This window comes from Aspergillus steynii (assembly GCF_002849105.1).
Source record: "Aspergillus steynii IBT 23096 chromosome Unknown P170scaffold_1, whole genome shotgun sequence".
NCBI lineage: Eukaryota > Fungi > Ascomycota > Eurotiomycetes > Eurotiales > Aspergillaceae > Aspergillus > Aspergillus steynii.
Genome location: NW_020194398.1, coordinates 1 through 25,181, shown reverse-complemented (window position 1 = coordinate 25,181; position 25,181 = coordinate 1). Strand labels below are relative to the sequence as shown.

General features: G+C 47.9%; 8 protein-coding genes across 8 annotated transcripts; 5 read left to right on the top strand and 3 right to left on the bottom strand.

Moving 5' to 3' along the window:
- Positions 1–77: 77 nt before the first annotated feature.
- P170DRAFT_345738 (2-keto-4-pentenoate hydratase) lies at positions 78–860 on the bottom strand (the record flags this gene model as incomplete). The annotated part of the gene is made up of 1 exon (XM_024843528.1): positions 78–860. One exon carries the CDS (start codon positions 858–860, stop codon positions 78–80), a length of 783 nt encoding a protein of 260 aa, XP_024708896.1.
- Positions 861–1,255: 395 nt separating this feature from the next.
- Positions 1,256–2,276, top strand: P170DRAFT_469081 (phytanoyl-CoA dioxygenase family protein; the record flags this gene model as incomplete). Its single annotated transcript, XM_024852592.1, has 2 exons — positions 1,256–1,928; positions 1,987–2,276. The coding sequence occupies 2 exons, from the start codon at positions 1,256–1,258 to the stop codon at positions 2,274–2,276; spliced, it is 963 nt and encodes a 320-aa protein (XP_024708895.1).
- Positions 2,277–2,491: 215 nt separating this feature from the next.
- On the bottom strand, positions 2,492–4,049 carry P170DRAFT_346977 (NAD-dependent succinate-semialdehyde dehydrogenase; the record flags this gene model as incomplete). Its single annotated transcript, XM_024843600.1, has 2 exons — positions 2,492–2,615; positions 2,677–4,049. The coding sequence occupies 2 exons, from the start codon at positions 4,047–4,049 to the stop codon at positions 2,492–2,494; spliced, it is 1,497 nt and encodes a 498-aa protein (XP_024708894.1).
- Positions 4,050–4,867: 818 nt separating this feature from the next.
- On the top strand, positions 4,868–6,006 carry P170DRAFT_451649 (uncharacterized protein; the record flags this gene model as incomplete). Its single annotated transcript, XM_024851207.1, has 3 exons — positions 4,868–5,238; positions 5,286–5,604; positions 5,659–6,006. 3 exons carry the CDS (start codon positions 4,868–4,870, stop codon positions 6,004–6,006), a joined length of 1,038 nt encoding a protein of 345 aa, XP_024708893.1.
- A 1,634-nt stretch (positions 6,007–7,640) lies between these two features.
- P170DRAFT_441883 (AAT family amino acid transporter) lies at positions 7,641–9,721 on the top strand (the record flags this gene model as incomplete). Its single annotated transcript, XM_024850422.1, has 5 exons — positions 7,641–8,128; positions 8,204–8,366; positions 8,441–9,003; positions 9,051–9,459; positions 9,680–9,721. 5 exons carry the CDS (start codon positions 7,641–7,643, stop codon positions 9,719–9,721), a joined length of 1,665 nt encoding a protein of 554 aa, XP_024708892.1.
- A 114-nt stretch (positions 9,722–9,835) lies between these two features.
- On the top strand, positions 9,836–11,206 carry P170DRAFT_451648 (F-box protein; the record flags this gene model as incomplete). The annotated part of the gene is made up of 2 exons (XM_024851206.1): positions 9,836–10,132; positions 10,202–11,206. 2 exons carry the CDS (start codon positions 9,836–9,838, stop codon positions 11,204–11,206), a joined length of 1,302 nt encoding a protein of 433 aa, XP_024708891.1.
- Positions 11,207–11,776: 570 nt separating this feature from the next.
- P170DRAFT_504534 (N,N-dimethylformamidase beta subunit family domain-containing protein) lies at positions 11,777–14,288 on the bottom strand (the record flags this gene model as incomplete). Its single annotated transcript, XM_024854207.1, has 3 exons — positions 14,073–14,288; positions 12,486–14,003; positions 11,777–12,424 (listed from the first exon to the last, which is right to left on the bottom strand). The coding sequence occupies exons 1-3, from the start codon at positions 14,169–14,171 to the stop codon at positions 11,777–11,779; spliced, it is 2,265 nt and encodes a 754-aa protein (XP_024708890.1). The 5' UTR covers positions 14,172–14,288.
- Positions 14,289–15,046: 758 nt separating this feature from the next.
- On the top strand, positions 15,047–16,078 carry P170DRAFT_469075 (MFS general substrate transporter; the record flags this gene model as incomplete). The annotated part of the gene is made up of 5 exons (XM_024852591.1): positions 15,047–15,415; positions 15,468–15,563; positions 15,620–15,739; positions 15,795–15,917; positions 15,974–16,078. The coding sequence occupies 5 exons, from the start codon at positions 15,047–15,049 to the stop codon at positions 16,076–16,078; spliced, it is 813 nt and encodes a 270-aa protein (XP_024708889.1).
- Between the last annotated feature and the right edge of the window lie 9,103 nt (positions 16,079–25,181).

Genomic DNA, 25,181 nt, shown 5'->3' with positions numbered 1-25,181 from the left:
CTTTTTATGGATACAAAAACGATTTTTTCCTGCAACAGGGCTCATGCCTAGGACTTGGAACTGAAGCTAAGCTACCCTCAAACCACATTGAACTCGATTGTCCCCCAGCCTTCAAAGGTGCATACCCAATGTCCGGCCTCTTCCATGGGTACCGCCTCCAGACAGCTCCCCGGCATGATTACCTGCCCTGGTTGAAATTCAATGTCGTAGGCCGCCAACCGATTAACCAGCCATGCCATGGCCGACAGCGGATTTCCCAGCACGTTGGCCGTATTGCCCGTCATCACCTGGCGGCCGTTGAAGGACAATGTGCCGCGCGTGTCGCTCAGGGTCAGCTCCGTCAGTTTGCGCGGCGTACCTCCGAGAATGATGGAGCCCGTCGACCCGTTGTCCGCCAGGGTGTCGGGCAGGTCGATGGCCCAGTTCTGCACGCGCGAATCGATGATCTCGACGGCAGGAATGGCGTAGTCGATTGCGTTCATCACGTCCACCACGGTGGCGTTGGGTCCACATAGAGGCCCTCGCAGCACGAAGGCTGGCTCGAGCTCCACGAAGGGTTTGATGTACTGATTGCGCGGCAGGGATGATCCCTCGTAAATGGTGGTGCTGGCGAGAAGGAAGCCATAGTCCGGGTGATCTAGTCCGAAGGCACTCTGCATCACCTTGGCGATGTTCCCCAGTTTATATCCCACCAGACGGTCACCTTTCTTGATAGCTTCCTCGGCGCCGATGCGCTGCACCTCGAAGGCACTGTCGGCATCCAAACCCGGCCAGGTCTTGGTAGGTGCCTGGATGGGAGTCTGGCTGTCTCGTGCAGAGCGCAAGGCCCGCGCAATTTCCTGGAGCTCGCTGGGCTGCATTGTATGTGAATGGGGTGTTGAAATCCAGAAGGTGAAGATGTGCAATGTACCGTATGCAAAATGTTAGATAGAGAAAAGATTCCTGGATTTTTGTTGCTTAAAGACGGCGCGAAGAACATGATATCCGACGTCGAAGCATGCCGAAACCCTGCGATATAGATCGCAGTCGTCATAAATCGCCAACCGACCTGTGCTGAGCCTATCTCGGATTTCAAAGCAGGCCTGAACGACACCGGATCAAGCCCCATGAGGACGTCGCTTCCGAGGCGAGTGGATCTGCCTTGCATCGGATGGCTTTCCCGATCTCGGGTGAATCCGAGCGATGAGTTGTTCATCGACCGTCTCGCGGATTTCCTCTCCAGACCTCAATGCAAAGTCAACACCCACCAGACAACATGACGCGCCTTCCTTTGCCTATCCCCGCTCCTATTGATCCGGACTATGTGCCACGATGCACCTTGAAAACCCTTCCGGCAACCACTCCGATCGAGTACATCCTTGCTCAGCTGGAGCGCGATGGCGCGGTGATCCTTCAAGATCTTGTGTCGCCGCAGGATCTCTCTGCTATCAACGCGGACCTAGAGCCTTGGAACGGCAGGCTGGCCCGTCAGCCAGCCGAGGGCGAGGTAAGCAGCAGCGGCGATGCGTTCACGACGATCCCGGCGCAAACCACCCTGGTGCCAGGACTGGTGGGCAAGTCGCCGACGGTCGCTCGGATTTGCGAGCTGCCTGTGCTAGAAGCTCTACGGCAGCGCATCTTGCGCGAGGAATTCACGGTTAACCGCGAGGGTCATATGGAACCCAATGCCATTGACCCGCTCCTTAGCCTGAGCGTGTCGATGAACATCGGATACGGGGCCCCGCGACAGCTGCTGCACCGCGACGATAATGTTCACGGCGTACGACATGGCCGCCATGGCCCCTGGAGCTTCACACAGGCCAGCCAGTTTGGATGCCTCATCGCGGGATGTCAAGTAAGTCGGCAAAATGGGGCTACGATGGTGATCCCGGGAAGCCATAAGTGGGATGACGAGAAGGAGGCGAGTGAGGATCAGGTCTGCTTTGCTGGTGTGTCTCAAACTACTATCAGTCGACTGCTGACCGAAAACTAACATAATTGGATTAGAAATGTCGCCGGGATCCGCGTTGATCTTTCTTGCGTCGACGTACCATGGCGGAGGACACAACTCGATTCCGGGGTCGGTCCGAACAATGCATGGCTTGTTCTTCATTCGTGGCACTCTTAGGACTGAGGAAAACCAGTTTTTGGCTGTCCCGCGAAGCAAGGCATGCCAGATGAGCCCCAAGATGTTGGAGTTGCTGGGGTATCGAAAGCCCACCACGGCGCTGGGGATCGTGGATAATACGAGCCCGGATGAGGATGTGACTGGCATCTGGGAGAGGGCAACCCAGTGATGATGATTTGAATCTGTCTTATTTGCCCATACTGCCACATGAGTTGGCTGCTTGAGATTATACAATCATTAGTGCACATTCCCCAGTCCTCCATCATAGATCTCATAAGCTCATGCTGCTCATACGACATAACAGCAGGGTCTCTATCGCATCGACTAGTAACACGGCATTTCCAACTCCCAAATGTATCAAAAGGCTCTCGTAAAAGTCCACCCCTACAGATGAGCAGGGTGCACCGTGTTGATTCCCCCGGTGACAATCATCTTCACGTTGAGATATTCCTCTACCCCATATTTGCTGCCCTCGCGCCCCATACCGGACTGCTTCACTCCGCCAAATCTATTGTAGTGAGTTAGTATATACCAGGAACCCGTCCAATGGCTATCAAGGGCTTACTTACGGTGCCGAAGCGTCGGAAATTACGCCAGTATTGATCGCTACCATGCCGGCCTCTAGCCTTTCAGAGACGCGATGTGCCTTTGCTAGGTCACTTGTCATCAGATACGAAGCCAAACCCACGTCGCAGTCATTAGCACGCCGGACCACCTCATTCTCCGTGGAGAACCTGGACAGAGCCGCCAGCGGGCCGAAGGTTTCTTCCCTCGCCACCTGCATCGAGTCGTCGACGTCGCCTAGGATGGTGAGGTCGTGGAAATTGGCACCCAAGGCAGGGAGGCGACTGCCCCCCAGCAGTAAAGTAGCATTCTTGTCCACGGCGTCTTGGATATGCTCGGCCACTTTGGACACCCCGTTGGTCAAGGGACCGTGAGTCACCGAGGCATCGTCCAGACCGTGCCCAACGACATATTTCTGAACTTCCTGCACTAGCCGTTGGCTGAAGCGATCGTAAATTCCCTGTTGGACGAAGATGCGGTTGGCGCAGACGCAGGTTTGACCGGTCACCTTGAACTTGCTGACCAGAGCGCTCGCCACGGCCGTCTCGAGATCAGCGTCGTCGAAGACAATGAACGGTGCGTTGCCTCCAAGCTCCAGACTAAGTTTCTTCAAGGACTGACTGGACTGCTGCATGAGAAGACGGCCCACCCGGGTCGACCCCGTGAACGAGATCTTCTTGACAACTTCTGATTCGCAGAGCAGCTGGCCTAAGGAGGGCGTGTTGGCCATAGCCGTCACCACATTGAGGACTCCATTCGGAACACCGGCACGCGCTGCCAGCACGGCCATCGCATTGGATGCGAATGGGGTCAGTCCGTCCGACTTGAGCACCACCGTACACCCGGCGGCCAGTGCGGCGGCCACCTTCCGCGCCCCCATAGCAATGGGAAAGTTCCACGGCGTGATGAGTCCGCAGACGCCCACCGGCTCCTTGAGCACTTGCGTGCGGCTGGTTGGGTTGCTATGCGGCACGACGTCGCCGTAGATGCGTGGTGCCTCTTCGGCGAACCATTCGAAGAAGCTCGCTGCGAAGACGACCTCTCCCTCCGCGTCCCCTTTGGCCTTGCCATTTTCCGCCGTGATGATGCGGCCGATGTCCTCTTTGTTGTCCACCAAAAGATCTGCCCAACGGCGCAAAATGCGGCCTCGCTGTCTGCCGGAGAAGGATCGCCAGGTCGGAAATGCTCGGGCGGCTGCTTGGACGGCGTCATTTAGATCTTGTGCGTTCGACTCGGGGCACGCGCCGAGGAAGTCTTCAGACGCAGGATTATATACACTGAAGATCGCATTTGACTGGGAAGATGTCCACGCGCCATCAACGAAAGCCTTCTCGACGAAGAGGCTGGGATCTTTCAAACTGGATGCGAAGGATGTCATTCTGTGCCGAGAAGTGACGCAACGGAGGTAAACATAGGATTAAAAGAGTACATGTGCTTCAAGGGCAAGCTGAAATTGGCATTCAATTGCCTGGTATAAGTACTTCTGGCCGATTGCTGCCACTGCTACAAAACCATGCGGAATTGTGCCAACCGGTCATTCCGAAGCTCTCGGGATCTTCTTGCTTAGGGCTGACTGGGATCGGATGCGCCATCCGGGAGCCGAGGGAACCAGCCGGTTTGCTGCATATTCTAGACCGAGAGTTGCGTGCATGCGATCCCAACCAGCGCCAACGCCAGACCTCCTGCTGTCTCTGAGTCTATTTCCAGCCACCGCGATAGGCGAGCGATGCGGTTTCCGGTGGAGCCCTCGGGACTCACCCGATCGCCCAATCAACGACAATGTAGACATTAGGACACAGTAGCCTGTCGAACGCGTTCCCGATATCGAGCGACTTAAATAGCATCGCGTGTCGCTCGGGTACCTCAAGGATTGGGGTTACACTGTGATACGGATCGGCTTCCCATTCCGCAAGGAGATGGTTTCTATGTCTATCTGCTCGGAGAATGACAAGCCATTCCAATTCAGGATAATCTCAGATCCGATTCAAACATCCAAGGCCTTGATCTGTACATTCGCAGGGGTGGCTACAGTTCGAATAGCAAGAAAGCCCAGCTACATAAACAGTCACGGTATCCAGACTTGAAGCGTGCCAAAGATCAGCAGCTCCGCACACGCTCACTTCTCACAGAACTTTGTGTCGTGTATAGTTTCGAAGAGTCGCGGTGTGGAAGCAACCTCATTCACTGCAGAGAACTATGGTCCCGATTGCACTGAGCTCTCCAGCCACTGGGCCACCCAGAGTGGTTGGTCCTGCAACAAAGACGGCGACGCGTCCTGCCGATGCTCTGCCCCAGTGGTTGGTGGACAGCTCTCAAATCGACGACCGAGAGCCTTTCGATGCCAAGAAGCATCTAAGCTTTCAATCCCCCAGCAGGATCTACACAATGAAGGAGATTGGGCTCGAGGGCCAGGGAATTTCGCCGCATGCCGTGTCCGAACCATTCTCGCTCTTCACCGAAGAAGCCGTGCGGCAAATGAGAGCCGAGATCTTCAGCCCAGACGTTCTCGATCATTGTCGATTTGCATCCACCTTTAACCAAAACATGATCCGAGGAATGGGTCCTGTGTAAGTACACCTCGGGATCTTCTGTGATTCGTACTAATTGGTGGCAGGAGGGCCCCATTTACGTACGATGCGTGGAACTCGCCGGAGCTGCTGGCCAAAATCTCCCAGGTAGCCGGACTCGATTTGGTGCCGGTTTTTGATCACGACATCGCCAACATCAACATTTCGGTTGGTGGCGGAGGCGACCAATTGACGCCGCCTCGGAACGAGCCGCTGGACGACGATCTGTCGAGCGTGGCGTGGCACTACGACAGCTTTCCTTTCGTTTGCGTGACCATGATCTCCAACTGTGAGGGCATGGTGGGAGGTGAGACGGCGCTGCGAACGGGGACGGGGGAAGTGATGAAAGTACGTGGGCCAGCTATGGTAAGCCTTCTGACGGTCCTCATCCCCTTATGGTATCACACTGAAATCTTGCAGGGGACCGCTGTGGTGATGCAGGGAAGATATATCGAGCATCAGGCGCTCAAAGCGCTGGGAGGTCGTGAACGGATCAGCATGGTCACTGCATTCCGACCCAAGTCGCCATTTGTCAAGGACGAGTCGATCCTAACGGGTGTCCGGGGTATTAGTGTCCTGTCAGATCTCTATAGCCAGTATACGGAATACCGCTTGGATATCTTGGAGGAGCGCGTCCGTGCTCGCCAGAAATTCGAACGCCAGCGTCAAGTAGCCAAGCGCCAATTCGATACCGCCGATATGAGGGACTGGTTGACCGAACAGAAGGAATTTATCGAGGCAATGCTCACGGAACTTCACGAACCCTGAGACTTGATAGCCTGTTCTTATGTGGGTTTAATATGATACTCTATGAGTCCAGTTTCGTGTCATTAAAACTTTCTGCTTACTGGCTCGAGCTTAATTCGAACCAACAACCAAATATTGCGGGAGGTTCTGAGCAGAAGTATTGAATGACAAAATTATCCTGGAGAAGTCTTTCGGGCCGTCAAACATATATCTCGGCGCGAGTCTGATGGCTTACACCACGACAAACCATAAAGAGAACCCGGGAGAGCCCATGTGACTCCAGTTCAAGGCTCTAGGAACTGGATTTTCAAGGAACAGCAGCGCTTAGAAGGCGTTGCCGAAACTCCCTTGTGGACTGAGCCGAGCCGATGGACCTGTGGCGGTTGATTTGTTTGAGTTGAATGATCGAATCCCAGATGCAACTCCCACTGTGAATGGGAAGCGAACAAGAAAAGGAGAATGGTCGTATCTTCATGATAAAATCACCTGCAAACTATCCCTTGATTCCCAAGCTCCCTAGACCGCAGACAATCACAAGACACTGTCGCCGGATATGGCTAGAAAGATCTAGACAACCCCCCGGTACTGCAGCGACAATATCATATATGCAAGCCACGATCTGCATTTTAATGCCGTGGAGATTGCTTTGACCAAGACATGTAAGACTCTTCTGGAACAGTACTAAAAGATGAGAGGGTTGTTACCGTTGGACTCCCAAAAAGGGCCGACTGGAATTGGCCCCTTGCTTCCGTGCCCTTTAATGTAGAAGAGGTCTCGACCTTTTCGCTGGACCCAATCGCCAGGTCTAGCCAAAGACTACTGGCTACCACGACAAGAGAATCATGTAAGGGCATCTGTCGCAATGCCCAAGGTGACCTTCAAAGCAAGCATATAGTGGCATAGCCTCGGCTGTCGGGCTCCCCGGACAGATCCAAGCCACCAGAGCACTGCCCTACCGCAGGTAGAGATAAGAGACATTTGTTTGATGTTGAAAGCTGCATTAAAGCCTGTAGCCTCTTTCACGGTATTGGGACGCTCTTCCAGCGAGGGGCTATTCATGGGATGCTCTGGTACAGAGGTCTAGCCTCTCAGTACCCGCGGAATCCCCGGTATCATGAATATCCCGCGGATAGGAAGGCCGCCGAAATAATCACCGGACTAGCCCCCAGGTATCCACATTCTTGAACCCAGGCGTCCCATCCCCTTGACCAAGATAGTAGCACTCTGCCCCTACATCCAGGATTGCATTCAGGGCAGAACTGGGCCCGAGTAGTGGACCGAACATAATCATCTCTCGCTCTTTATTTCGGTGTAAAATATATATAGACCGATCCTCCTAGCAGCTTATGAGGACGTAACTAATCCACTTTATTGATTCTATTCATCGGGGAATATAGAACTGACGACAGAACTGGCACATTGCCATTGGTTTTCCTATGTGCTGGAACTCAGAGACCTCCAGTTTTACAACTTACGGGTGACTCTCTTTACGTTTCCTGCTACAGAATACTGCATTTTCTGCCTTATTAACTGAAGGACCGAGAGTGTGGTGCGATTGCTTCCAATATACAACTTTTCGTCTCGAATAGAGCTATCAAACTCGATATTGATTTATCCAATACGCACATTATATCCGCCAGTCTGCGTGTATCAATATGAAACCTCCAATTATCATAACCGAGACTGACTCTGACGAAAAGCCCGACTCATTTCTGGATCTCGGTAAATGTCCAAGCAACTGCGCCAACGGCGAGTCCTTGCAGCGCCATCTTAGTTCCCGACAGGTGCAGATGGTTGCCATCGGGGGGTCCATCGGAACCGCGCTTTTTATCACGATTGGTAACGGGGTGATGCATGGCGCCGGCAGCTTGCTCATTGGATTTGTTCTGCATGCAATCATCATGGCTCAGGTCAATAACGCGTTGGCCGAGATGACCATCTTCATGCCCGTGAGCGCGGCTTTTATCCAGCACGCCAGTGCCTGGGTCGATCAGGCTTGGGGATTTATGATAGGATGGAATTTCTGCATCTTCGAGGGCCTATTGATCCCCTTCGAGATTACCGCGCTTAATATGGTTCTGACCTATTGGCGCGACGACATTCCTTCCGCTGCAGTGATCTCGGTGACCATCTTTTTATACCTGTATGTGAGCAATTGTCACCCCACTGTGGTAGCGAGAAGGCCAAAACTAAATGGTGAATTCCAATCATACTACAGAATAACTAACGCCTTCGCGGTAAAATACTTTGGAGAAGCCGAATTCTGGCTGTCCAGCGGTAAGGTTCTGCTGATTCTGATCCTCTATCTCTTCACCTTCGTCACGATGGTAGGGGGTAATCCTCAGCGCGATGCTTATGGCTTTCGCAACTGGAACAAGCCGGTATGGCTTTTCTGTGCCCCTAGATCTCCTAGCAGAGACTTTCTGACTAATTTGCCTCCTTCCGAGACTCGTAGGCGCCTTTTGTGGAGCATATCTCTACAGGTAGTCTCGGCCGGTTCCAAGGGGTTCTTGTTGCCATCTGGCAAGCTGCCTTTACCATCGCCGGTCCCGAATATCTAGCAGCAGTGGCGGGTGAAACGAAACAACCGCGGAAGACGTTGCGAGCAGCCTTCAAATCTGTCTACTGGCGCTTCGCGGTCTTTTTCATCGGAGGCGCCCTTTGTGCGGGGATTATATGCCCAGCAAATGACCCGACGCTTTTATACTCGTTGATCTCCGGCGAGACAGGCACGGGAGCGTCTTCGCCCTTCGTTATTGCCATGAAGAATATGAAGATCGAAGGACTGCCACATGTTGTCAATGCTCTTCTTGTCACTACCATCTACTCGGCCGGCGACGCGTATGTCTATACCACGTCGCGCAGCCTGCTCGGCCTGGCGGAAAACGGCCACGCGCCACAATTTTTGCGCAAATGCACGAAAAACGGGGTACCGATCTACGGCCTCGGGGTTGCGCTCGCCTTTGCCTGTCTGGCGTATTTGCAGCTTGGCAGCGGGTCTACCGTCATCTTGAGCTGGTGAGCCATTTCGGTGCCAGGATGTTGAACGTGGCTAATCCTCCCAGGCTGACGAACCTTATCACGGGGGGTACTCTGGTAACCTACATCACACTCTGCGTCAACTATCTCTTCTTCTATCGAGCGCTGAGCCGACAGGGGTACAACCGCTCGGAGCTACCGTACTGTGGGTGGTTTCAGCCCTGGGGCACCTGGATTGCCCTAGCTTGGTTGGTATGTATAGAGGTTTTCTATGGATACGAAATCTTCCTGAAGGGTAGATGGGACACCGGGTCCTTTTTCAGCCACTACACCATGGCTTTTCTCGCCATCGCCACTTTCTGCGGCTGGAAATTTGGAAATCACACTCGGTCTGTGGCCCCGGAAGAGGCAGATCTTGTGTGGGCCCGGCCAGCCATCGATCACCACGAAGCCACACTAGACCAAGAGGAAGGGGAAGATCTCTACGGTTGGCTGGTGCGAAAACTGAAACCATACCAGGTGCAGGGAGAATGGATTGTTCGTACTCAGGTATAGTATCCAGCTCAGGGCATCGGTTTCCGAAATCTAATCTGGTCGTATGGATGTCATCTACAATATTCCATTTTAGGCTCAGAGTTATATTGATGTTCAGAGAGAAACATCAGTCATATTATCTGTAACATTGAATCCTAACGTATTTGATGATGCCCTATAGACCTACCAGGTAATGTGGACTAAGCCGATTCTGGGTGGTTAAACTCAAAAAAGCTAAAAACAGAAATGAAAAAAAGATCTCTGGATTTCATCACCAACACTTCACTTCATCTTGCTCCTGAGACTGTTCGACACAAAACGAAATTCAGCATTCATCATGGCCTGGATCACACTGCCTCCAGAGGTATTCGAGATCATACTCACATATCTCGATCTTGACAGTGTCAAGGCCCTTCGTCTGACAAGCCGACAGCTCGCGCAAAGTTGCATCGGTCCCCACTTTTTACGGTGCATTCAACAACCCGTCTTCGATGTATCATCGTCCAACCTGCGTTCTCTTCGTGCCCTGGCTTGCAATCCCGCCCTCAGCAAGGTTATTCATTCTCTGACCTTCATTGCAACGTCCCTGGACTCTTCCGAATTGGAGAAGATCGTGGAGTCTGGAAGTAACGTGGTACGGAAAGCCATTGAATACACTACCGAATAACTCTCAAGCGCCAAATCCGATCTGATCTGGTTAAAGGAACAACAAAAGGAACGAGCCAGTGAGTCGTCGAGCGAGGTCATCGGACTTATTCAAATTGGTTTGAAAGGTTTTAGCAAGTTGAATTCAATCTATTTGGATGCTGCCGTCATTACCGGACGTACGCAGAGAGAATCCGCTGGGAAAGAGCAGTGGCATCTGCTCTGGATGCGAGCATCGCATGTATTCTCCTTGGTAGTGACTACTATGGTGCAGAGCGGGACCTCAGTGAAGAAACTCAATGCATATCGCCCTACTCCCAGATGTTGCATCCCATCTGGTCATATCACCACCTATGCATCAGGTCTCAGCCAGAGGGAGCTAGACATACTGGGCATGCGCCTGGAATCACTGCAGCTCAGTATTTCTGGTGAGGTACAGAAGGTCCCTGAAACTTCTGAACTAGACGGCGATAATCTAAGTGAATACGAAAAAGCGTCTCGTTTCGCGTTTGGCTCATCGCTTGGATTATTCTCATGCGATGATCCTTGTGCCGTGCTAGCTGATGGAACAACAGGAATCACATCCCTACTCAGGTCTGCACCAGCTCTTCGAGAGTTGGATCTATCTTTCCGTCGTACTACCACCGGTGAGCTTCTGAGAAGCTACGACAGGCTTGTGGAAAGTATCGCCTGTGAAACCCGGTTCCCGGCACTTGAAAAATGCGCACTTTGTGGATTTCAGGCAAAGGGAGAGCCGATTCTACTCTTTCTGCAGAAGCACCCCGACCTTCGTTCGTTCACATTGCGTGAGTGTACTTTGACCATTGGCTCATGGATGCCGATATTTTATCACCTATGCCAATCAATGCCGCGGCTAGACAGCCTCAGCCTTTCAAACCTGAATGGAAAGCATATGCAGAACCCAAAGCATGCGTCACGCGGCATGAATGACCAAACGCAAGAGGAAGAGGATGAGGAGCAGGAGGTCGATGGGATAGTGAATTTGCAGCCTATTTGGGACACAGGTCGTCCATCGCGTGAGACAAGCTTCTCGATGGGTTGATGGAGATTTGTGCACACCAGAAACTTCAATCGCGAAGACCTGAAGAAAGGGCTTTCTTTTCAACCGAGTAAGAGGGGTGGGCGAGCTCTCGGCTCTCCAGAACTTTTGTGGTGGAGGCGGTCTCGGACAGCGGAGTTTGGACCTCCACAAGGCTGTGAAATGGTTCGGGAATATGCTTTATATCATTACCCCTACAGGCTCTGATTTGCCTTTCGACCACCTTTTATAGAAATCGTCAACTGAGTAGAATTAAATATCAGATCGCCAAATCGACATTTCATTATATACGTTAGATTGTCACGTTTCTATTCAATACGCTCGGACTATAACAGGAGAGGTTTATTTGGACACAGATAAATAGAATGCAACACCAAAAGAACTTGGAAAGCAGTTCATGACTATTGCTGGAGAAAGTACAATAAAGCTTTGATACGCTGACAGATTGGTACTCCGTATACTGGATTACGTTGAGTTAGCTGTGAGCCACGGCAATTAGTTGCTGTACTTGTAAGAAAGGACAGACGGATCATTCTTGATCTTGGACTATGTACGACCTATATAGATCTGATCTCACTTACGCGTGCGTGCCTCTTCCGCCCTAGATAGGACTTTCCTGAGAACGTTCTTCGTCATCTGTGCAATGTCATTCGAATAGTTGTTCCAGGCCAAGGAATTGTTCCAATTGATGCTGCCCACACTGAAGACAGCCCCGTTGCGGTTGGTGTCATAATAGACAATATCACTGCGCACCATCTCGGAGGTAGAGCCGAGGGTGCCAATCATGGGGAAAATCAGTTCCTCATTGAACAGCATAAAGTGGTCATCGTGGCGTTCACTGCGCGCGACAAGAACGGTATTCAACGGCGAGCCAATCCCATAATCAACGCGGTCCAGCTCGTCGCCACTAGCCCCTCCAGCGAGTCCAGCCTTGCCTAGCATAGCCTTTGTGTCAATCCCTTCCCAGATCCAGCTGAACTGTGGGTTGGTCGTGGAGGTGGTGGAAGGGTGGAACGGTCGACCGGGGCCTTTACCCGAGGCGCAACTGCCAATGCCAAACAGCTCGTTGGGCGAGCGGCCAATGGATCGCCAAAGACCTCCCTGGACGCACTCCAGGGCATGCCAGCGGTCTCCGTATGGGAGCTCATGCGTACGGGCGCCTACATCGGCGCGGCGCACCTCCATGCGCCATGGTCGCTTGCGATCGATCAAAGAGCGCCACTGGGGCCATTTGCTGCATGTGAGATAGTGTTCATCAAAAGGGAAGATGACAGAAACTTACGTAGAAGCCATTTCCACCAAGATACATTATGGATCCGCCTAGCTTGGCGAAGCCCTCATACGCGTCCAACGAACGGAGTGAGGGATATTCTGGATGTGAGCCTGAAATAACTACATCGTAGCTCGCTAAGACAGAAGGTCCGTAGAGGTCAAGATCATGATCCGTCAGAATATCGTAGCCATCGCCTAGCTTCTCCTCCAGGAAGCCCACCATGAGCAAGTCCGCTGAGAACTCCCGCGGGCGTTCAAATCCCCAGTGAACATAATCGGGGCGCAGATTAAGAATAGGGCGCTTCGAGGTGCTGAACACGTTGCCCGATCCGTCGCTGTGAATATCGTAGATAGACAAGCCCAGATCACTTCGGCGAACCATGCGCTCATAGTTCACCGACTTGAGTAGCTGCACCCCTTCTGGGAAAGAAATATGCGTGGGCTTGCTGTCGTCGTACATATGTTCGTTGGCATAGGCCAAGTATGTAAAAGTGGAAAAGACAAATGCCGTTCTTGCATGAGAACGCAGAGCACTTGGACGCACGAAAAAGACAATCGAGTCACTGACAGAGCCCTCGGTGTCTTCAACCTCGATAGCGTACGCGCCCGAACGAAGACCCGATGGGACGGCAAAGGAGAAGTCCGTCTCCCAGTCTGCATCATCCAAGTCGTCCTCGTGGAAATGGATTGCACCATATCCATATGTCGCTGCTTCCCAGCTCTTTCCGATCAGATTGTGATCGTAATCATGACCGCGAACGGCTCGCGTCGGAGCATGGACAAGGCGACCATTCAACCCGGACCCCGACGTGTCAATAATCTCATCGGTGGAGATACCAATCGAGAAGTCATAGATTGCCAGGTCTCGTGGGCGAGAGCCTAAAGACCGCAGGCACGGCGAATCCAATCGGCCATTGAAGAAGTGTTTTGGGTGAACGGCGCCGGACGGAGTGATCTCGTCATGCTCAGCGGCGAACAGGAGGGTCCTGGGAGAGTTGAGATTGGCCGCTTCGGACAGAGTGGCCCGGAGCTCGGCGGGGTCTGGAGCAGGTTCTAGGTGGTATGGTAGATGCTTTATTGTCAGATCAACCCGTTGGCGGTCGATCTGGAGATCCAAGGAGCACCATCGCTGGCAGCGCGGCGAGAAGGGAACAGTGAGCGACTCAACCCGGGTGCCGGTCCCAATCAGGATGAGCAGTTTCTGCTCTATATCAATGGAAAGGCTGAAACCCGTTGCGCTCTTCACGTCGAGGTTGGAGACCAGTGTTTGGATGTACTCGTGGTCAAGCTTCCACGGCTCGAAGAAAAGACTGACATGAATCCCCTCGAGGGGATGTAGACGCATTTCCTGGGGCCATCTAGCCACTTCGCCAAAGGAGCCTGGAAATGCCGTTTGGAACCGGCCGCTACACTGTCCTTTCGGACCCTCTTCAATTACTTCTTTCTTCACTGGGGGTGCATTGTGGACTTTCAGCCCCTGCAGGAGACGGACAAGGCGATATTGGAGGGAGGGGCGTGTAGAGGAAATCTGTGCTATTGTCAGAATCAAACGAATAGAAGACAGGATATTGACGATAGCGAAGAGCCGAGAACTGACCTTCACCTCCGCCGTGTCCCCTGGGGAGATGATCCAAGGCTGGACATATCCAATGATTTCATCGACGGTTGCGCTGAGCGAAGCGCGGCCTTTAGTCATGTTGCTCGAGTTACTTGTTCTTCGTTGCTATAGACCGTGGTAGTCTGGCTGTGATCACACACCGAGCGAATTCCTTCGCCATATTTATACCGGTTTCCAGACTGAGGCTGGCGTTGGTATATTCGGTAGGACTGAAGGAATGGTGTGCATCTCCGGCTTACCCGTTGGCGTTCTCCTGCTAGATCGGGTAAACCATGAGTGGCTTCGGACGAAGGGCTGCTGGGGTGTAGATCCGGACCCCCTCGTCGGGCCCAGAATCGGGTCAGTCCGAGCAACCTCCCGCCACCCCCGCATCTTGGCAGCAAGGATGCATTCGCGGGGATCTCCTCGATCGATTATCTCGGTTGCCCGAATGGGGAAGATTCGACGGCATTTCCAAAGCTAAGGCCTCGACGTTGACAGCGGCTTATGCTGGAGCCGATCCTTTTAGCCGGTCTTTATAAGGCTGGCCTTGGAAAGGTTGAGGCCAGTTGCTATAACAAGTAAAATGCTTCGCGGGTTCGGCATGAAGCCGTACGTGACACAAAGGAGCCAACTGTCATTGCCTCAACAGGAAGGATGAGGATGAGCGGTGGTACAGATAGTAAAAGCCTGAGATGACGAAATCGACCCACCCTCACAACTTCCACCTATGCATCTAATGTAGACCCCGGACCCCATACCCCAGACTCTGTACCCCAGATTCATCTTCCCTGTGGAGACTACAAAGACCCTAACTGCCCATCCCCGTCGTTCCTATAGATCGTTATGTGGCGTAGTCGTAGCACGAAACTCTATACCAGGGCATGTGAGGGGGAAACAATATATAAACCTGCCCGTTGTCCCCGGCACTTCGTTCGAGAGCCACTTTATCCAGGTCTCTCATCCAACACAACATGACTGCAGCAGCGGATCTCTCTGCTGAAGCAGAGCTTTACTTCATTCCCGGTACCGTCCATCTTCTAGACCTACAGGGACATATGAATGTCAGGCATGCTGCCGACCACACAGATGTCGTCCTTGTCCCTGCCCCATCTAACCATCCTGATGACCCCCTAAACTGGTCTCCCCGTCGCAAGCACCTGTCCGCCTTCTGCATGGCACTGTATGTCGGTTGTTCCTCCTCGTCACCCTTCACTGACAGTGCTTGGAGATATGTGCTGGTGGTGGGTATCTGCGCATCCATGCTTTACTCAACGTTGGCGACACTTTCGAAGAAAAGCGGGCTAAGTGTCAACAACCTGAATGCGGGCACCGGCTATATGGTACGCAAGCATTGGTTCTGGAACCCCTGGCTGAGACTGACCGAACGCCAAGTTTCTCACCTATGGTTGGGGTTGTGTCCTCTTCCAAGCCCTAGCATTACAGTACGGCAAGAGACCCGCCTACCTAATCTCTCTCCTGGGCACGATAGTATGTCTTCTTATATTCGTGGCTTCCCTGTGTTGATCTAGACTAATGCCCTATAGGCGATAATGGTTTGGCAGCCATTCATCACGAAGAACGGCGAATGGATTGCAGCAAAGCTCTTGCAAGGCCTTTTCGGTGCCCCAATGGAATCTCTCGCTGAAATCTCCGTATCGGATGTTGTACGCTCCCCTGGCCTACGAAAGCTCATATGGCAGCCTTTTAAGCAAGAGATAGTTTTTCACCCATGAGCGAGGTCTCTATATGGCCATTTATGCCATGGCCCTGGCCTATAGCAATAATTTGGCGCCTCTCATGATGGGATTCATTAATGATGGCCAGAGCCTGGAGTGGACCTTTGTGAGAAATCCTCTGTACTGCGTTCGCTTTTCATAGATTGCTCACCTACCGACCAGTACTGGTGTGCCATCTTCTGTGGCTTCGCCCTCCTGTTCTGCTTCTTCTTTATGGAAGAAACAAATTTCCCCCGCTCCAACATCACTGGACAGGAAGAAGCCTAACCCACAGGCCCTGGGGAAAGATATGTGATTTGCATTTAGGGTGCCGAGCAAGGCGGCCTGTGATTGGCTGCTCGATCGGCAATACAACATGGTTTTCCTTTAATTTGTCACATGGTTTTCATTTAGTTTCCATACTCCGATTCCTTCCAAAATCAGATATGATATTGATCAAGTACTTATTTATAACTATTCAAAAATTAAGGCTGGTCCATCGTGAATCACGTTTATAGGAGCCGGTTTTCGGTAAGAGGTTATTTTGTTGGGGTGCCGATCGGGACAACAACCTACCCGTAAATCTATATATATATGTCCGTCCCCCCAGACACCCCGTTGCAAGAACCGACTTATTTTCAATCCTTATTTTATATTAAGCTTATTATTCTTCGTCTACGCCAGTTAACCCAGCTATCATAGAACATCAAATTTTTACACAGATAGAAACATTACCAGTGATCATCTGCAAAATATGCCGGCATAAAGTATGGCCCAAGGAAGTTCAATATCATTTAAAAAATAGAGCCCATCTATCAGTAACACACCAGGATACCGTCCAGATCAGCAAAACAGTCACACAGTAGTCCAACCTCGTCCATGAGCCCACTGCAATCAATTAACCGCAGCAGCTAGAGCAGCCCATTACTAGATTACCAATCTATACTAATAAACTGTTATGCCAACAGGGCCCCCAGTGCCAGTACATGACCCGAAATATTAAAACCATGCGCGAACACTGGCGCAAGGCACATCAATAGTCCCAGTATCCCGGATATGGCCGGATTTCCCAGACCAAGCAGGAACAAGCTGATTCCCAGCTCGCACAAGCATACATCTTAGTTTCGTACCAGCGCATATTTCCTACCTGGCACGGCTTCTAGAACATTCCTATTATCCGCGACAAGGATCTCCCCCCCAGTAATCCCGACGCGATCGAGCAGGCGCTACAAGAAGTCAAGACCGCGTGGACTAAGATCCAGGCTACCTGTAAGGCGCAGGAGACCATCCAGGCGTGCGAGATTATTAATATAAACCTGTGGCTCCGGATAACCGGGTAGACCACATATCTGGAAAATATCGCCTCTTACAATTTAACACGCAGTATCACCACGCCCGAGACCGAGGAGAACATTACGGCGCCTGATAATCCGGTTGAGCAGGGGGTGCATTAATTATAAACAACAATAGAACAGCTCGTGCGCAAGTGCCAGCAAACAGTCCAGTATAATAACTCCTTAATTCAATTTACCGCGGTTCAGTCCAACGCCGGAACCGCGCCCCCGTACCAGCCGCTGCAGGCATACATGGATACCGACAGCATTACCAAACATGTCCAGCCGTGGCAGCGGATCCTCGCGTTCATTACCCGCACGCAGGCCCCCCACGAGTGGACCAGTCCCCTATATAGGATGACTCCCCGGCAGCACAAGCGATAGTAACAGCTGTGGGCATTAGCCACGCAGCCCAAGCCCAAATCCGAGCCCGAGTCATAGGACGAAGGCGTTAAGACCAATCTAATAGTCAAGTGGATAATAAGCCCGCTGGAGCAGCGGTATCTAAAGTTCTATATTAAGCTACTAAACCAGAAGCAGCGGGGATATAAGTACGAGAGTGTGCTCATGTGTGCCATAACAGTACAGGGCTGGAGCCACGACCGGTGGCGGGATACCGAGAGCTACCCCCCGATCTTATCGCGGGTGATCAAGATAGCGCGGTTTATAGTAGTGCAGAAGGCGCTGTGGCTAGATCCGGATCCCAAAACAATCATCCAGACCTGGCTGCGGCGGGCCAGCTACACATAGTAGACACTAGCCAGCGCGGATGACACGCTTAAGGATCTGGCGCCGGACAAGAGATACGACAGTGCGGACGAGGAGACTGTCCACAGGCCGAGTATTAGAATATTACCACCCCTCTTATCACCCCCTATATCATCCATGCGGGCCAGTAGCCAGGAGCCCCAGCTATTAATGGCTTCCCGGATCTACTATACAGGCAAATTATTCCAGGAGCAAGTCAAGTAGATAATACTGATATTTATAATACAGGGCACGGCCGGGCCGATGCAGATGCTACTAGACTGGCGGACATACAGACTAAAGATCTATTATAATACCACGGTGGTCGGGTATATTACCTGGCACGGGAGCAAGGAGATTAGATACTAGCATCTGCGGTTTACTATCAGCAATTTCCGCGGATTCACACACAGGCTAGTCAGGGCCACACAGCAGATCCTGTGTGATATATTAAGGGTCCGGCAGGCGCAGGAGATCCCGGCCATCCCATGGCACGCCATCTATAATAATCCCACGCAGCAGACGGTAGGATGGAGCTTCCTAAAAGACAGGCACACACAGTGGCCGGTCAACAGGCAGCAATAAATCCGTGATCAGGTGCAGGCTAAGCCGGCGCTGCAGGCGCGCTTGACCGTGCAACAACATTAACACTAACTACACCCCCCGGCCGTAGCACAGTACTTCCAGCAGATAACTCGCTTTAAAGAAAAGCTAGCCGTACTAGTGTAGGTAAGCGGCGGGCAGCCAGCGCGGGCACCCGAGCTGCTGAGTATCCAGCATATCAACACAATAACTAACCGACAGCGTAATATATATATCAAAGACAGGCTAGTGGCGGTAATCAGCGCATATTATAAGGGGTTTTACGCCAGCAACAATATCAAGCTAATCCACTGATATCTGCCGCAGGAGGTCAGAGAGCTACTAGTATAATATTTATAGCTTATCCTGCCATTTATGTAGCAGCTGGAGATATAATAGATATGGCAAGAGTCACCATCCAATCCACCCGCGCGTCTTTCCCACCGGGAGGATACATTCGTCTGGGGCCCTGATCCCGGGACCTGGCGCCGGTAATCCTCAGAACAGCTGCGGGAGATATTCAAGCGCGAGACACAGATACAGTTACACGCGCCAGTCCATCTCCAGACATACCGCGAGATCACCATCAGGATCAGCCGACAGTTCCTACAGCCGTCCAGCGCATTCACATATAACACACAAGAGGCACAGGAGGGGATGGCAGCAGCACTTAATCCTAATACAGAGGATAGAATAGACCCAGAGCAGTAAATAAGCCACATCGCGGATCTACAGGCGGCGCACTCGTCCTACCTGGCTGGTACCATATACACGCGCGAGATCCTAGAGCAGGCAGGCATAATAATATACCAGCAGCAGCTGTTCCAGCTCTCCAGTATAAACTAGTACCAGTTCTTAGCATTTACGTCAGCGGCGCACCTGTCGTCCGCGCCGGCCGGCACCGAGCCCCCGCGAAAGCAGTCCCCATAGGAGGCGGAGGCAGAGGAGAACCAGCTCGCCCGGCAGCACGGGCTGCACGTGGCCGACCCGGGTCAGGCACTACGCGCAATAAACAGACAGGCGCACGCCACGCTACAAGGGGTCCAGGGTCCGGTCATCTGGGCGATCTAGAACAGGCTGAGCCCGGTAGTCGCGGTAATACCCACCAGCAGAGGGAAGAGCATACTATTCATACTGCCGGCATTTATCACGCCTGGGGGAATAATAATTATGGTAGTCCTACTAATAGCACTTCGCGGGGATATGATACAGTAGTATCAGGCGCTCGGGATCTCGTGCGTGACATAGGAAAGCCAGCAGCCCCCGGATGAGGCCACAATCATGCTAGTCATGCCCGAGTCAGCTGTTACAAAAAACTTCCAGACTTTTATTAACCGGCTGCGGCAGACACAGCGGCTGGACCGGATTATAATTAACAAATGCCACACGGTGCTAAACAAGCAGCAGGACTTTCAGCCAGAGCTGTGGTAACTGGGATAGTTAGACCATACCCGCACACAGATAATACTACTAACAGCCACGCTGCCGCCCCGGCTGGAGCCCGCGTTATAATAACGCATAAAATACACGCGCGGGTTAGTACACTTGTTCTGGGACCGCACCAGCCAGCCCAATATCGCGTACCGGGTATAACAGCCCGCAATCCCCGCGCGAACAGGTTCCGGCTGGGTAACCAGCGCGACAGTGCTGGCATTCCTCGCGGCGCGGATCCGGCAGGCCCGGGACAGGAAGATAATCGTATACGGGTCTACAATCAGCCAGGTGGTTACCGTGGCCCGGACACTAATATACAAGACATTTTACAGCACGCAGGTTAATAAGGACTCCATCCTAGAACAGTTTACCACCAGCCAGACGCGGGTAATTACGGCCACCAGTACACTCAGGATAGGAGTGGATATTCCCAACATCCAGAGTATCATCTATCTCAGTATGCCCTGATCTTTGCTAGATTACAAACAGAAGAGCGGACGCGCTGGCCGGGACAAATAATCCAGTAAAGTAATTATCATCTATCCCACCGAGGGAGCTTACTTTATAGCTAATATCTCAAATAATATTCCTGCTGCCGACTCCACCAATAACTCCACCGAGCTTATTACCCAGTATATAGGAATTACGCCCGGGATCAAATACTAATAATATATTTTAGATCAGTACTTAAATAAGATAATTAACAGATACTGCCGGCAGCATTATCAGAATTCCGATATATATAAAATCCGGTGTAATGGATGTAATCCCGATTAGGAAGTGTTAGAGTCTATTATTAGCACCCCCCCAGCCCTAGTATCCATATTAATTAATTCCCCCGTTCCCGAGATCGCCCGCGAACCCGTCCCGAGCCCAAGTGCATCCCACAGTCCCGCGCATAATACCACATCCGGTGTGACATTAATCACCCAGATCGGACATTCGTCGTCCATCTGATCCCCCGGTTCCCCGGCCCGTGCCATCAACAGCAGTCCGCGCCCCCGTTCCAAGCGCTAACGCGTTACGAGTATTAAGCACGGATCCGGCCCCCGGGAGCTGGCCCCCATCAATATTACCGAGCAGCAGCGGCAGCAGGTGCAGACGCAGCAACAGGCCGCCCCCCATTTAGAATAGCAGGCCGCTGAGTCCCGGTCGTGGCTGGCCGAGGAACAGATCGAGCGGGAGGTGCCCCCGTGGCGGAGGCAATATTACATATATACAATCCAGGGCCAGGAGCCCAGCAAGCACGAGCTATATTTTTGCCAGAATCCCCGCAGCGCGCGAGCCCAGGCGTGGATGCAACAGGTCCGCGCGATTCAGATCCAGTACACCCCATACTACGCATATTTCCGATGCAAGATGCCGCAGTCCATATGCCGACAGTGGGAATCAGGCCGTAAAAACAACCAGCACACCAAATGTGTGTATAAAGATATCTTGGTCCCAATAATAACCATGATACTATTTAGGCCATAAAAGGCACAGATCCAGCCGTTATAGCAGCAGCAGCTACAGCAGTCCGGGATCAATTAGCAGGAACCGCAGCAGGTTATATCGTTTTTCGGGCAGGCCACCGCGAGCGCGCATAGACGGCACAGCCAGTTGTTTGATATATTTTGCTGGTTGTGGGGGGTTTGTAAGAAGCTTAAAACGGCCCACGGCGCCCATAGGATTCAGCAGTTTGTACTTTAGCTGTACACTACCCGCTAGATATTAGGGTTCCCATCCAATTTTATGCTTTATATTAACTGGCTGGAAAGATTCAATCCCGAAATACATCCATCCATAAATATATATATATATAGTTCAGCTCGCCAAATATACAGAATCATGATAGGATAAATATATTAATAGAAAAAATAGATTAATATATTAATTAATATTAGCATTATTTAATAATAAACCAGACCATTAAGAAATAAAAATATATAACTCCAGATAGAACCAGACAAGATATTAGAAAGACTAAAACATAAGAAAATATGATAAAGAAGTAAAATAGAATTTAATTTAATTATAAAAAATAATTCATAGATAACTCAAAGATGAAGAGAACTAAATATTTAAGAGATAATAACTAAGTTATATAATATAGATTAAGATGAATTCCAAAATATATTATTAATATATTTCAGAGGGTTAGTTGTTATAAAGAATATTGAAGTAGAATTAAGCTATTTAAAAGACATATATTTACAGAGAGAATAAAATATATAGAATATATAAAGTAGAAGATATATATTAGGACTTAGAATATAGAAGGATTAGGAATAAAATTAACTTAAAGATAATTAAATTGAATATTTCATATTTAAGAATAGATTAGTATTTCAGGGTTTAGTATAATATAGAATATAAAAATATTAGATTATTATTTAGATTTGATAATATCCGATTATATTCGGATTCAAGAATAATATATTATATTAGGGCTTAATAATACCCGATTATATTAGGGTATAAGAATATTGTGTTATATTAAGGTTTAAATTAAGATATGATTAATACTCCAATATATTCAGGTATATAGAAATATATAAACAACATAGTTAATATTAGTAATAATTATAAGATATAAAATAGATTCAGTATATATAAGAATATATATTACAGGAGAGAAAGAACATGCAAAAAGATATATAAATAAAAAAAAGTAATTTAGTATAAGATAGAATCAAAATCAATTAATATATATATATTAAGTAATAATATTAATATAAAATAGATAGATTAGGATAAACTTTAGAATAGAGATATATAGATAGAGATTTATATTATAATCTGGAAAAGATATATTTAATTTTTTAAAGATTAGATCCGATAAGGTTTTATAAAGAATATATTGTATAATCGTTACATTAGGGTTTGAAGTTTTCGGTGATATTAGGGTTTAATAAAGCCGATTATATTAGGAGTTAAGGATATTATATAATATTAGAATTTAGAGATATAATATTAGGGTTACACAAGTTCAAATGAAGCAAGGTATATAATTATATTAGACGCTTAAAAATTAGCAGAATATTAGAATAGAAACAGAGATAGAAGAATGAGCAAGTTGAAATTATTGTTAGATATAATAATTATATATATATATATATAGATCAATAAGAAGGAAATTTGGTAGCGAGACCAGAGATTAATTAAAGATTAAATTATTATACAATTCAGATATATTGGAAAATAGAAAAGATTATATAGATATGTTTTAGAATATATAGTTATTACAAGAGATTCCAAAGAGTATAATAAGTTTTCGAAAGATAAAAGATCAGTGTATATTTAATTCCAGATTATAACATAGTTTCAAGGCATGAGATCAGATTTAACATTTAAATAAAAAATAATTATATTAAGATTATATTAAGATTTTATATTATAAGAAATATTCCGAAAACTTGAGCAGTATATAAATTATATTATTAAGATCAATAATTATAAAGAAAAACGGTAGAAAGCGAAGTTAGAAGAATTTTGAGATATATAATATTATAAAAATAATAGATAATCGAAGATAAATATATAAGAAGATAAAATAATAAAATTCGATCATTCCAGATTAGATATATCATCATAAATAAACATAATTCAAAATCACAACAGATAGTATTAAATAGTTTAAGTAGAGAAATAGAGATTCCGGTCCCATATAATAAGAGATATATATTAGAGAGAGATTTTATATTATATTAGAGCTTAAGGTTTTATATTATATTAAGGCTTAAGATTTTATATTATATTAAAGCTTAAAGTTTCATGTTACATTAGGACTTGAGATTTAACATTATATTAGGGTTTAAAAATTTATAATATATTAGGGATTCAGGATTTACAGTATATTAAAGATATAGAACTAACAAAAATATTCGGTAAAGAAAATAGATTTAAAGAGTAAAAGTAGAAGAATAAAAAGAGAAAGAAAGAATTAAGAAATTGAGGATAGTAAAAAACACAGACAGTATATATTAGAATTAAATTATAATCGAGATTAGAGGATAGATAAAAAATGATTATTAAGTTAAAAAATATATAAAAAGTAGATATTAGATTTATACAATTTATATACAGAGTGTTTTACCAGATATAAGCAATTAAAATAATTTATATAGAATAAATATATTTATATAAAGCACAGTATTAAGGGAAGATATTAAGAATATAAAATAGATATATAAATAGTAAAATAATAAAAGTATATAACAATATATAGAGGGATTTAATTAGGAAATTAATATTAAATATATTGAGAGTTTAGTAAAAGAGGATAAAAGAGAGATTAAAAATATAAAAGTAAAATTAGAATTATCCGATTATAAAAAGATCAATAATATATTAAACGGTTATAATTCCCGGTTATATTTGGATTCGAAGATTATATTATATTAGGGATTAAGGATTTAGGTTATATTAGAGATACAGAATCAATAATAAGATGAGATTAAAAAAGATAAAATCGTATAGTTGAAGAAAGAGAGTAAAAAAGAAAGAAAAAATAGAAGAATTAGATAAATAAGAGGAAAGGCCGGTATCAACAGGAATTAAGAACATGATTGAGATAAGAGGATATATTAATAATAATTAAAAAATAGAGAAATATATCAAAGAGTAGATATAGGATTTGTACAATTAATATCAAGAGTATTTTATAAGAGATCAGGGTTTAAAATGATTTATAGAAAAGTAATATATTTATTAAAAGATAGATAGAACAGAGAAATATCAGAGATATATAATAAATATATAAACAAGAATATTCCCGAGATATATCAAGGGATTTAAAAAGATTTTATGAAGAGATTTATAAAGAATAGATTAAGATTTAAATAATAGGAATATAAAGGGGGTTTTATAATAGAATATTATAAAAGATAGAAGAGATAGATTACAGATATAGATATATACTAGGATTATAAAATTAATAAAATGATTATTATTATATTAGAATTTTGGAATTGGAGATAATATTTAGGATAGAGGGTTGATATTATATTAGAAACAGAGAGTTAAAGTTATATTAGAGATAAAAGTTTTATATCACATTAGGGCTTACAGTTACATGTTATATTAGGACTTGAAGTTTTATGTGACATTAGGGCTTAAAGTTTTACGTGACATTAGGGCTTAGAGTTTCCCGTCACATTAGGGCTTAAAGTTTTACGTGATATTAGGGATTGAGAGTGTCACGTTACAGTAGGGTTAACAGTAGGGTTAACAGTAGGGTTAACAGTAGGGTTACATTAGGGTTTACATTAGGGTTTACATTAGGGTTTACATTAGGGTTTACATTAGGGTTT